Source organism: Rattus norvegicus, chromosome 8 (genome assembly GCF_036323735.1).
Source record: "Rattus norvegicus strain BN/NHsdMcwi chromosome 8, GRCr8, whole genome shotgun sequence".
Taxonomy (NCBI): domain Eukaryota; kingdom Metazoa; phylum Chordata; class Mammalia; order Rodentia; family Muridae; genus Rattus; species Rattus norvegicus.
Genome location: NC_086026.1, coordinates 85,869,977 through 85,884,042, shown reverse-complemented (window position 1 = coordinate 85,884,042; position 14,066 = coordinate 85,869,977). Strand labels below are relative to the sequence as shown.

At 38.5% G+C, this 14,066-nt stretch overlaps 1 protein-coding gene across 2 annotated transcripts in view; it reads left to right on the top strand.

Moving 5' to 3' along the window:
• Nucleotides 1–13,764, top strand: part of Hcrtr2 (hypocretin receptor 2) — a 116,127-nt gene extending 102,363 nt beyond the window's left edge. Inside the window, exons 5-8 of one of the 2 annotated variants that reach the window (NM_013074.2) lie at nucleotides 4,184–4,404; nucleotides 7,429–7,550; nucleotides 9,430–9,652; nucleotides 12,061–13,764. In NM_013074.2, the coding sequence (NP_037206.1) occupies nucleotides 4,184–4,404; nucleotides 7,429–7,550; nucleotides 9,430–9,652; nucleotides 12,061–12,115 (621 nt within the window). In that variant the 3' untranslated portion in view covers nucleotides 12,116–13,764. Of the gene's footprint in view, nucleotides 1–4,183; nucleotides 4,405–7,428; nucleotides 7,551–9,429 lie in introns of both variants that reach the window. The other variant, NM_001393819.1, reaches the window with a different exon arrangement.
• Nucleotides 13,765–14,066: the final 302 nt, after the last annotated feature.

The following is a 14,066-nucleotide window of genomic DNA, read 5'->3' as shown; positions in this document are numbered from 1 at the left end:
TCCTGTCAGCATGTACTTCTTAGCTTCATCAATCTTATCTAGTTTTGGTAGCTTTATATATATATATATATATATATATATATATATATATATATATATATATATATATATATATATATATATATATATATATATATGGGCTGTATACCCATGTATGTGGTGCAGGCTCTGAATGGCCGTTCCTTCAGTCTTTGCTCCAAACTTTGCCTCCATATCCCCTACTATGAATATTTGTTCCCCCTTTTAAGAAGGAGTGAAGCATCTACATTTTGGTTATCCTTCTTGAGCTTCATGTGGTCTGTGGATTGTATCTTGGGTCATTTGAGCTTTTGGGCTAATATCCACTTATCAGTGAGTACATACGATGTGTGTTTTTTTGTGATTGGGTTACCTCACTCAGGATGATATTTTCTAGTTCCATCCATTTGCCTATGAATTATATGAAGCCATTGTTTTTGATAGCTGAGTAGGATAGCTGTGTAGATGTACCACATTTTCTGTGTCCATTCCTCTGTTGAAGGGGCATAGTTCACTTCTTGATTCTTAGGATTATTCTTTGTCATTGGAGTTCTGTTAAGAAAGTTTGTACTTATGCCCTTAACTTCAAGTCTATTCCTTGAAGATCTCTGAATTTCAATTAAGGTCTTGGGGTAGAAGAGATAGGCCAGTTGTTAAAAACATGGTGTACTCTTACAGAAAACCCAAGTTCAGTTTCCAGCACCTATGTCAAGGAGCTCACAACTGTCTGTAATTCCAGCTCCAGAAAGACCTAACACCTTCAACCTCTGTTGGCATGTGCACTCACACCACACACACACACACACACACAGTGTGTGTGTGTGTGTGTGTGTGTGTGGGTGTGTGTGTGTGTTAAAAATAAAAATTATATCTTCATCTTTGAACAGTTTGAATGGACTTTTGTACAAGGATGTAGAGATGTGGATCTAAGTTGATTCTTCTGCCTGTCGATATTGCTTTGTCAATGCCATTTCTGGACTAGGCTGTCATTCCCAGTGTATGTTCTTGATGTCCGTTTTAGATTTAGGTTGCCATTGTGTGTTCATTGATGCATTCTTTATCCTATTTTTTGGTATACATGTCTAATACCTGTTGTCTTTTTCACTATAGTAGTCCAGGGTTGAGTACTGTGATATCTTCCACAGTATTCTTTCTGTTTAGAGTTTTTCTGTCTATCCATGGTCCCTTTTGTTTGCATTTGGTTATGGTCTTTTTAGATTATTTTCTAGTTCTCTAAAGAATATCACTGGAATTTACATGTGGATTTCAGTGAATGTGCACATTACTTTTTATTAATATGGCCATTTTTACTAAATTAACTTGGCAAATCGAGAAACATCAAAGGCCTCTCTCTACCTGACTGACATCTCATTTCTTTTTCAGTATTCATCATTTGCATGGTACTTTGAACTGATAGTTATTGTTCAATTTTCTATTACAGTATGTGTTTCATATCAAAGATAGTTCACACAGTTCATTTAAACTGTAGCGAGCAGATACTGCTGTGCTTTGCTTGCCACGGTTAAGTGGGAAGTTTCTCTCAGTGACCTTTTGGTGAAAGGCCTTCCATAAGGGCAAACTCTTGGAATGTGTCTTCCCTGGCTCTTTTAAATCATTATTAGTACTTTTATAAGACATGCATTCAAACATCAGGGGCCTGAAGTGACAGCTCAACCTACAAATTTCTTGCCTTGGAACCAAGAAGACAAGAGTTTAATATTCCAAAGTCATGCAAAAAAATCTGGGTCTCGTGGCACATGGTTGTAACCTCAGGGCTAGAGAAGGGAAGCCAGGAGATCCCTAAGGTTAACTAGCCAGGCAAGCTACATGGCAGGTTCCAGGCCAATGAAAGGCCCTGTTTAAAGAGTAAGAGGCATATCCACTGAGAAATGACAGCCTACATGGTCTTCTGACCTCTGATGCTTATGCACACATATACACACAAGCAAAACTGCACACACACACGTGTATAAAACTGTACATAAAAAGGCTTCCTCTTTTATATATAAATTTGCAAAAGGAATTTGCAAAAGGAATCTTTTTCACAACTGAAAAATAAGGTGTGTTTTGAAGTTCTGTGCAAATTAAATGTATGGTCTGAAATATTTTTGCTTTATTCTACTTAGTATCTTCTCAATCAAATCTATACAATGCAATTTATAACTTACTTTTAAGGACACACGGAGCATGACTTAAGGTTATGTGCAATCCTTGAATGCCAGTTGATGCAATGACTCCTGATGAATTTTCGCTATCCCCCTTGGGCTACTCAGCTTCTCCATAGTTTATCAGTGGAGAATGAGTTTCAGGATTAAGCCCCTTCTGCCTTTGGGTTGTTCTCTGAGAGTGACATCAGCACATGTCTCTTTTCTTTCATTGCAAGGACCACAACTCTGAAGAAGTCATCATTGGGCAGAATATTGGTTCGTGGGAATTGGGTCATTCAAAAGTAGGACGATCTTTATGGTTTTCTTTAGAAACTCCTTCAAGAGTTATGGATATTTACGAGGTTTTGTGATAGAATTAATCTGGAACTTTCTAAGATCTATTGTTACTTCTAAAACAATTATTTCTAAAACTATATGAGAGAGAGAGAGAGAGAGAGAGAGAGAGTGCTACAATACTGAAGACATCCTCAGCAATTTAGAGTAGTGAGTACTCTTGCAGAAGCCCACTGTTTGATTCCAACCACACCATGCAGCTCAACCATCTTGACTTCAGTTCCAGGGAATCCAATTCCTTTTTCTGACCTGTACGGGCACCAAGAGTACATGTGATGCACAGATATCCAAGAGTGCAAAACACTCACACACACAAAATAAATATTGAAAAATCTTTTTAGAAAATGTTAAAATAAAACCCTGCAGATGGAGCATTTGTAGCTCTTTATCTCCCCGGCCCATGGTTTGGTGAGGTGGGGACGCCCATTTCTGAGATGTTTCTGTCTCAGGGCAGGTTTTCATCTGCATGATTGATCTCCTGAACTGAGAAGATGGTCAAGTGGGGTCTCGTGTAATGAGACTCATCTGTTTGGACATCAAAGCAAAGCTCCGTTTTCAAATGAAAGATTCTCTAATAGACTTTGATCTCGTAGTGTAAACAGCCACGGGTTCAATGTAACCTTCATTCTGCGAGGCCAGGGGAACGCACTGCGCTGTACTGTGTGCGGCGCAAAGATAAAAGTGGCAGCTAAGTAACTAACACAATCAAGCTGTCCCCGCGGTGGACTTATTGGCACATCTTTAAAAAAAAAAAAGGCACAAGCTGCATTTTAATACTTTGCTAAGATCTATCAATTTTTATGAGATTATAATTAAGAAAATATTATACTTGGCAGAACTTTCTGCTATTATCAACCAACAGAAAAATCAAAGGAAACGCACGTTGTGTAATGTAATTGCTACAAATCGTGGCTATTTGAAATATTAGTGTAAGACCTGGAAAGATTCTCAGTGTATTCGTGTGCTTTCAAGAAGGGCAAATTGCAAAATTAGTTTCAGGCAATTTTGTAAGTGAGAACAGTAAATCACGAAGAATAGTTTTTGTTCCCTCTACACATAGATTTGCTTTGTCTCGACAGGAGACAGAAAAACTCCTAGAAACCAATAGCTGGTTAGGTGTGGTCGTGTCTCCACGCGACAGCAGGTGGCAGTATCGGTGCATCAAATTTTCGCTTAAGCTTTTTTCTTGTTATTTTTTCGGTGTGTGTGTGTATGTGTGTGTGTGTGTGTGTGTGTGTGTGTGTGTGTGTGTGTGTGTGTGTGTTTGTGTGTGTCTGTTGTGTGTGTGGGGTATCCTGTTATCTAATGAGTGTTTAAATTTAGGTGACATCTGAATTTAGAATTTAAAACAAAATCTTATAATATAAATTTTCTTAGCATTCTTTTCTCCATACATCCCTTTTCTGTTTAATAAAGAAGGGTACGTATTTTTTTTCACTTCAGACCTGGACAACAAAAGCTTGTTTTTAAGTTCCCCACCACACACCGATACCTATTTAGTGTTTGACTAAATGAGTCTAAAAACACACTCTGCCTAGCCAGTGCTCGGGAGAGACAGAAACTCCAAACTTCCCTAAAACTTCTGTTTCTTGATCTTTACTTGTGATTACGTCTTCTATGTAGAACTTTGCAAAGTACCAAAGAGGGATTCCGTCTCCTTTCAGATTCCCGGAACTTCTTCTGTGGTTCAGAGAAAATGGAAGCAGCCGCAGCCGGTTTCTCAGCCCCGGGGGTCCGGACAGCAGAGCAAGGCCCGGATTAGCGCTGTCGCTGCTGAGATAAAGCAGATCCGAGCACGAAGGAAAACAGCCCGGATGCTCATGGTTGTACTTCTGGTCTTTGCAATTTGCTATCTACCAATCAGCATCCTCAATGTGCTAAAGAGGTAAAAACCCGTGCATTTATTTAAAATTGAAGCAGCTTGGCATTTTAATTAAGACCTCTTTTTCTTTCTAAACAGACAATCCCCCTCCCCTCCCTAGGTACTTTGTCTGGCCAATCAATTCAGTTGTTTGAGCTGATGGAGTTCTTTGAGCACTTAGGCAACACCAGCCTTCAAGCACAGTCAGGAAATGCACTCTTTCAGCCGATGAAGATTCTCAGTTAAATGGCAAATAAAACGGTTGTTTTCCTAACCTCGTGTTCACTGCTAAAGCTCAGATGAGAAAATATTTTAATAAAAGTGGTTTCGATAACTATTTAAGTGAATAAAAGTCCATTGCACCTCTGAATTATTTTGGAAGGGCATAAATAATTTTTCTAAAACTTTTTTCTCAAATATTTAAACAACCATATTTTTCCAGTGAGCACAGTGACAAAACTATGAAGTTCAAATGATTTTGACCAGTGACATGAGCAGCGGATGCTGAGATACAGGTCCAGTACAGTACACGAATGGCCAACTTCTTTGGGAAACATCAAAGCTGTTACACATACACACACTGGTCCCAAGGCAGCCTTAATTCTGTTTATAAGAGGCTTCGAATTTAGCCTGAAACTGCTCAGCTCCCATTTCCCAAAGTCAGAGTCAGTATCATATTCCTCACAGCTGGAGACCTGGGAGGCAGGTACGTTTGTCCAAAGTCAGACAAAAAGTGGTATAAACCAGCTACAAAGATCTCTTTCCTCTTTGGCCTTTGTTTTTTCGATTCTTCAAAGGCTTCCTCAGTGACAAAGTAGAAAATGAACGTTTGTTCAGAAAGATTGTAGCCTTGTATGTTTAAGGGTTTTGAAAATCCTGTTCTTGAGATATGTGTCCATTCACAAAACATAATTTGCCCTCTGCTTCTGCCAAGGTTCCTTCTCATTTCCTTCCGCGCGGAAATCATACACAAATGTATTAAGTGCGTAGCTAGTTTTCTGCTATTAAGAACTCTATAAACCAGGCAGTCCCTTTAGCAGAAGGGGATCCAATGGCAGGCAACTCCCAGGGTGGGGCGGTGCCCAAGAAGGATTTCCTCTTCTCCTCAGAAAAGGTGAAGGGGTGGGGGGTGGGAGGGCTTGTAAAGGTGGGACTGAGGGAATGAGATGTCATCCAGACGAAGAAATAAATAAATTAATGAAAAAACGGCACCCTAAACATGAATTACTAAATAGATTCATCCCCCTCTTCCCTTACTCCCCTTCCCCCTCCTCTCTCCCTTCCTCCTCCCTGTGACTTTCCTTCCTTCTTTCCTTCTCCCCCACCCCAGTCCTCTTTTTTTCTCCCCTCTTTTCTTTACCAATCCAGATCAAATATTTTGAAAATGGTTTTAGCACTCTGTGGGATGCACATTTGAATTTCTTATATCTCTGCACTAACACCTCTCCCACTAGTTATTTCCAGATGCGCTCTTGTCAATAATACTCATTCTCAATTAAATAGCATCCTTTTCCAGGGTGGGAAAGAAATCTAAATATAATTTAAAACTTTTTTAAAGTTTTTGAGCAATCTGAGTGTTAAAACACACACACACACACATTTTAAAATAATTTTGAAAATATTTTTACTGAATACAGTTCTTTTAAAGACATGTATTTAAATTCAGTCTTGCCTTGCATATCAATCTTGCTCACACAATGTAAAGTCCTACCTTTTTTTCCTCTCTCTCTTGCCATGTAAGTAAGCTATTGCCTGTATTGCCTGGTTGATTAAAACTAACTTCCTAAAAGTAGCTTTTTAAAATGTATTTATTCCCTTTACAACCCAATATCAGCCCTTCCTCTCCTCCCAGTACCCCCTCAAGCAATTCCTTCCCTATTCCACCCTCCCCTTTTGAGATGGTGAATCCCCCACTGAGTGACCCCTACACACACACACACACACACACACACACACACACACACACACACTCACACTCACACTCACACTCACACACACCAAGTGGCTACAGGTCTAGGCACATCCTCTCCCACTGAGGCCAGACAGGGCTGTCCATTTAGGGGGCGCAGGATTCACAGGCCTGCGGACAACAGGTTCAGAGACAGCCCCTGCTCCAGTTCTTGAGGGATCCTCATGAAGACCTAGCTGCTCCTTGGCTGCATATGTGCAGGGGGGTTCGGTCCAGCTCGTGCTCACTTTTTCTTGGTGATTCGGTCTCTGAGAGCCCCGGAGGGTCCAGGTTAGTTGACTCTGTTGGTCTTCCTTGGAGACCCTGTCCTCTTCTGGTCCCTCAATCCTTCTCCCAACTCTTCTGTAAGACTCCGAGCTTCATTTAATGTTGAAGTGTGAGTCTCTGCATCTCTTTCCATTGACTGCTGTGTGGAGTCTCTGAGAGGACAGTTACTCTAGGTTCCTATCTGCAAGCATAGCAGGATATCATTAATAGTGTTGTCCATGGGATCGGTCTCAATTTGGGGCAGTCCTTGGTTGGCTCTTCCCTCTGTCTCTGCTCTCTAACAACTTTGGACTGCTAACTAAAGTATGTGCAATGGGACTGCAGCATGACTCAGTGGCGATAAGCACTGCCGCTCTTCCAGAGGCCCGCCATTCAATTCTCAGCATCCACTTGGAAGCTCACCACCACCTGTAACTCCTGTTAAAGGGGATCCAGCACCCTCTTTTTACCTCTGTGGGTACCAGGCATGTACACACGTGGTACCCACTCATGTAGGCCTACCACCCATATGCTTAAAATAACAAACAAACAAATAAACACGTACATGGTAGAATACCAAAAGAAGATGACTAGATCACACTCAGGAACAAGATAAGAGACATTCAGCTTCTCTCCTCTTGACAAGAGATTTGCATTTCCCCTTTCTACTTTCTCTCTGAGCTGGGGGTTCTGATGGGTACAGGAAACCATTCTAAAAAGGCGGTGCTGTCAGTGCCTTTGTAGAGGACAGGGTCAGGCTATTTCTGGGGTTGGTACATGGGATTCAATTATTCAAGACTCTCCATTGTCTGTTCCTGTTTCACTTCCTACAGAGTGTTCGGGATGTTCACACACACCGAAGACAGAGAGACTGTCTACGCCTGGTTCACTTTTTCTCATTGGCTTGTGTATGCCAATAGTGCTGCAAACCCAATTATTTATAATTTTCTCAGTGGTAAGTGTTCAGTGCTTCTTTGTGGAGCCTCTACTCAAGGGCGGAGCTTCTAGAGCAGCTGCCCTGGAGCAGTTTAGGAGTCCTTACAGAACTTAGCTTCTGTTTGAGCTGTGATTGCCCCTGAGTAGATTCCTGTAGAATGTCTTCATTTTGAAAGTGAAGACATGATCGTCGGAGAAAATTATCTAATATTTTTCCTTGCAGTGCTTAGAATAAATTTTAAAGAGAAAAATGGTTATCTTGCATGCCTTATATCAAACTTAGGATTGAAAAACATACACATACACATGAAAATACTATGAGATAATGATATGGAGGAGGGCTATCCACTAGCGCTTGGAAAACTAACAAGCAGCCATATCAGAATTGTGCTGTGATTAGCCACATCTTCATATTGTTTTATTCCCAAAATGCTTAGGCATTTGTTTCTTATTTTCATTTTTTTTAAGTTTTTTTAACATTTGTTTTATGTGAGTACACTGTTGCTGTCTTCGGACACACCAGAAGAGGGCATCAGATTACATTACAGATGGTTGTGAGCCACCATGTGGTCGCTGGGAATTGAACTCAGGACCTCTGGAAGAGCAGCCAGTGCTCTTACTCACTGAGCCATCGCTCCAGTCCTTATTTTCATTTTTAACAATGCAGTCATTATATATATTTTTAAATTTTTTATAGACTTAATAAACAGTGAGTGTCTTCTAATTTCATACTGTCCTTTTTTGGTTTGCTTGATTTGTTTAAGTCCTTAGAACAGCCAGATGGGGACATATTTTTCTGGCAATATACCTAGCTACAAATAGAAGGTTCTAATATAGTTCTCAAAAATCTAAAAACACAAAAAGATTTCAAATGTTTCTACCATGAATACATAGCAAACGTTTACACCTATTTAATTCCATTCAAGCCTTAAAAATCGTGCGCGTTTACTGAAATATCCCATGGCACTCTAGAAATATACTTTCTATAATATTATGTGTTGAAAAATATAATTGCTAAAAGAAAATCACAACCAATTTTTTTCTGAAAAGAGATCTGGTCACTTTTGAAATAATCATTGCACACTGAGTCTTGCTTTGTCTGACCTTGCACTGAGTAGGTGAGACCCAGAAAGAAATGGGGAGACAAGTGTTTGAAGTAGAAGGCACAGAGCAAGGCAGAGTACTGGTATGAGGTCAAGAGGACTTAGGGAAGCCACTGACAACTGCCTGGTGTGTCCCTGCTATTGTCCTAGGCCTGTGAACAAAGGCCTTAGCAGCCTAGTGCACAGAGTGACCTAGACACAAAGAGAAGGAAGAAGTTTCCCATAATGCCCTTCACTCTCTAATAAAGGTGATGGTTTCACTTCTTAACTGCCTAAATCTCATTCATAGTTTAAAGATAACCACCTCCTCAGATTTCTCCAGTTTCTTTCTTTTCTTATTTTGCTACACTTAGATTATGAAAGGGATATTTTCATAAATATTTCAGTGTATTTTTTTTCTTGTTTCGTTGAACTCTTATGCCAACGTCCTTAGAACATAATGTATCTCTGTGTTCTTGCTTATACACAGAGTAGATTTCATTGCTTCCGAAGCAATTGAAAGTCTAGGCAAACTTTTCCTAAGAGCCGCTTGGTATTATTACAGGGTTAAAAACTAAAGAGAAACAAGGCAGGGGCAGGGGTGGGGGTTGACTTTAAAGAAAGAAAACAAATCCAAGTATTACAAATGAAAACACTTCGTCGTTTAATTTCCTTTTTCTATTTCCTTTATTGATACAAAATGCTCCACCTCACTGTTAGCTTGGCTCAAGGGAACGACTCATTTGTACCCTGCACACTAGGTGTTGAGCTGTTTATGCAAAATTCACTTTCCTTTCATTCTTTCTGATCTGCCAGGAAAATTTCGAGAGGAATTTAAAGCTGCCTTTTCTTGCTGTCTTGGGGTTCATCGTCGTCAAGGAGATCGCCTCGCCAGGGGACGCACAAGTACAGAGAGCAGGAAGTCCCTGACTACTCAGATCAGCAACTTTGATAATGTATCAAAACTCTCAGAGCACGTGGCGCTCACCAGCATAAGCACACTCCCAGCAGCCAACGGGGCAGGACCGCTTCAAAACTGGTAGAATATTTATTGCTATGATGAGGATACCCGACTCAAACTATTCTTTTATACGAACTCTGTGAACGGAAGTTTTAGTATCCAATCGATCTAAACCTAAAATTACTTGTCAATCCTTTTTTTTTTTTTTAATAGACCACTCTTCGGAAATAAAAAGCAAATTTGAAATATTTCCTGAACCATTTACTGGAAGGAATATGTTATAAGTTTAAATTCACCTGAATTTATTTCAAGCTACTTTTTCTTAACTATGTGAACTAAAGTTTGTGGCAATTAAGAGTTTGAACATTTCTATTTTTTCCTATAACCCCCTGTTATGTTAATTTAACAATTCAAATTGATTACTTAAAAAAAACACCCAAAATTAATCGTTTTCTTTTGGCATATAAAGGAAGTAACAATTACTAACTCTTAGTTAACAACAAGCATAACTAATTGACTTAGTTTTAAAAAAAATCACAAAAACTATCATTATAATGTGCTACCTGGGAGAATACTGATTAATAGAAAAGCATATAATTTGTATATATTCAAAGTATACCTTTCCAAATCACATAAAATAATTACGATTCAGCTTAATTTGCCACTGATTTTATTTTCCATTTACTAAATGTTCTCAGGTTTATGACCTTATAATATCTAATAGTGTGTGTGTGTGTGTGTGTGTGTGTGTGTGTGTGTGTGTGTGTGTGTGTGTAATACGGAATCAAAATGACTGTATTAAAGTAAAAAATTTGCAGCAACTACTAATACACAATCATTTTCATCTCTAGGGAAGGATTTAAGATTTAAATTAAGAGATAAAAATCAGATTATTCTTCTAATTAGAGACAATGAGTTAGTCAGCCTTGCTGGATTAAGAATGTGACAGTGTGCCAGGAAGTGACGCAAAGAGGCTTCAGGCGGGGTTCAAGAAGGGCTTTAGTCTAGGTCTGGAACAGGGCTTAAAGGGCTGAGCATTTCCCTAGCAGCTTACACTGGGCTGGGATTCAGTTCTCATCAATGAAAACAAACAAGATCAAACAAATGAACCAAGGCTTATTGTAGTCTAGTGAGAGAGGAAGGCTGAAAATTCCCAGGCATGGCAAAGAAGTCACACAACCAAAGACAGTGGTCCCCACCACAAAACTGGCAGGACTGTTACGACGCACCCCACTCCCATTTAATTAGACTACACTCTCTGTGTTACTAATTTTAGCATGCCTGAGGCTGAGAGACAGGAAACTAGGAAAGTGGAAGGCTCACTACTAACTCATACACAAATGGAAACTCTAGAGTGTATTTTGTATAAGCTTAAATCATAGGATTGAAATTATTATTTCAAATTCATTCTCTGTAAAAAATTCTTCTTATGTAAGTATCTACTTCTACATTAAGAATTTGAAAGTGTGCAAATCCAGTTGTCCATAGTAGAGTAGTAATAGTATGTAGGCACACTGATTATAAAGAAACAGAATATTTTTAATATTTGAGAGAGATTTTATTTAAAAATACTTATATTGTTATTTTGCCTTTTCCCTAACTCTTTATTCTCAGAGAAAAATAACACAACCAAACTATCCATACCTTCTTTTCAAGAGTTTAGGATTTTGTTACCATGTGCCTTTTGGTATTCTAAGCCAGGACTACTCTCTTATATGAGGTTTATCAAAATTATATGGCCGAATATCATGATGTTCCATATCTATGAACACAATCACTTTCAACGTCTCCTTTCTCCCTTTTGAGAACTTTGTCTACCATGTCCTTCATGCCAGAAGAGCTGTAATTTTCTGATCGTGATGATAGCACTTTAAGATTTGGAGTTATCTTCAAATCTTCTTGGTAATAAGCCTTAATAGCCTTGCAGCTCAGTAAGCATGATATAATGATTTTTCCCCAATAGAATAGAGTTCATTAACTCTAAGCTGTGAGATAGTATTAGATCCCAAGATCATAGTTCATGTTGTATAAACAAGAGGAGAGGCCTTAAGAGGGAAAGGGTGGACAGAGAGAGAGAGAGAGATGTGAAAGGAGAGGAGAGGGTTGGGGAAAAGGAGAGGAGAGAAGAGAAAGCAAGAGCGACAGAGAGTGAGAGAGCGAGAGCAAGAGCGAGAGAACGAGAGAGAGAGAGAGAAGAGGTGGTATTGATATGGTCTATTAGAAGTCAGAATTTCCGTGTTCTAAATTAGTGATTCTCAGTGCAGTGTGGTCTCTGCAACCAGCAACATCTGCGATTTGCAAATATTAATATTAAACATGTACCCCAAACTTACTGAACCTGAATCCTTTGGGTACCCAGGAATGTAGGCACTTACAAATCCTATGGGTGATTACAAAGCACTTTAGCATTGAGAACCACTACTCTAAATGGTGTCTCCTGGCCTCAAGTTATTAGCCCATGTGAAATAAAGTTTTTTACTGCACAGGTATCTACAACAGGGAGTGCCATCTTCACTCCTGTCCACCTGGCTGGAGGTCTGAGGGAAGAGACCCGAGCATCCTTATGGAATCTCACCCATGTCTTCTCAAAGAGATAATGGTTTACAAAAAAATTGCCACTGTGTTCTTAGTGTGATGTTAAAGAAGATGGACTTTAAGGCACTTATGCGCTTTATGCGTAACCCGGATGACTTGAGGTTTTATTTACTGAAGTTTCTGTTTCGTGGAAGCCATTCATGTTCAAGAATAATTATTGCCTGGAAGAAAACTGATAAGTAAAACACATACATAAATGATGAACTGGGGATAGAACCATGAACCCTGTGTGTACTTCTCAGCATTAGGGCCCATGAATCTGGAGAGATTTGGATTAATGTGGTGACCTTCATAGTACAAATGATTAGAAAATAAAACAGGAGGCCCCAAATCATATCAATGTTGTTGGGGTGCTTAACTACTTCATTATGTACTAATGACACAAATTAGAAGACGTCATAGGAAGGTTTTGCTTTGGAACTGAGCTATACTGAACATTGGACATTGACCGACCTTTATTTCCTTTGTATTTCAAGCCTTCAATGTGAGATGTCAACGTCATTAGTTTTGTCACTAATAAGATGGTGTAATAATTTTACCAAATATATTTGAGATGAATGATTTATGGATTTTTATAATGTCATGAAAACCGTAATATTTTGAGTTCATTCCTTTGGGGTTAAATATTAACCCAAGTTTATGAGAGGGGGAAAAAACATGATTTCTAAATTTTCCACAATGTGGAATAATAAAGCTGTTATAAACTATTGATAAGTTCAGTGTAAAAATGTTAGGCACAGTACTACCCCGGTTCACCCCAGTGTACATTAATTCAGGAAGAATAATTAACTATGTTTATAAGTGACAATCTAAATGTGTCTAGAGTTGTTACTAATCATAATTGAAATGAGGGCTATTAGCACTTTGATACATTGTAACAATATCAGGCTTGCATTAGCTGTGAATTGTAACAGGAATTAACTGCATTTCAAGAAACATGGCTAGTCCTTACAATTGGAAACCTTTCAGTGGGACTTAACTTTCAACAGCTCTCACTCTTCTACATCCTGTCATAGGCAAAAGCGTAAATTCCATTAGATTATTTTCAAATAGTTTCCACATTGCTTGAGGCAAACTAATGGGAATTTTAGGATCATTATATAAGTAGGAGAGTATTCATTTAACATCCTCTCCATCATTTTATGCACAGAAGAAAACAACATAAACCTGAAAATCACTGTTAGTTCTCGAAGTTCAAAGGGAATGCTTTTCTACGCTCTTCTGCTATTGAAAAGGGGGACAGAAGACTCCCCCAACTTGCCACGTATTTCTATTCTTTTAAATTTTCTTTATAGACTTTGGAGTTAGAAAAATCTGGGTTTTTCATGAAATATGTTTTTATTATTGTATCCATGTATGTATGTATCAGCATGCCAGTTGTTCAATAGTTATTTACTTAAAATAATTATATCTTTATGCTTGATTGTACTGTGTCTTCATGAAGATCTTTTTCATATAAAAATGTGATTATATGTCTCCCAATGTGAAGGTTAAATTATGTAATTTTTAGGTAAAATAATCGCATCCATGTTGTCTTGTTGTACCATGTGAAAAATTATGTTGTCGTTCAATACATAAATTGGATATTTGCTCATAATTATTGTCAAATCTTTGCAGTTAAGGATTGAATTAACCCTGGTGCAGTACTTGATGACCAAAATATTTTTCCAATAAGTTTATATAACCAGGGATAATTATGATATAAAAGATTTTTAATATTATTTCTAAGAGGAGGTACTACAATAAAGGTTAATATTAAACACACAAATATTTCATAGAAGTTATATAAAACCACACATTTATAGAAGTAAAAAATCAAAGCTTTTGTCTGAGTCAGAATTTTCCTCTGCTTGTGACTTAGAATAATAACCCCGTTAGTTTTCAAATGATTATTATA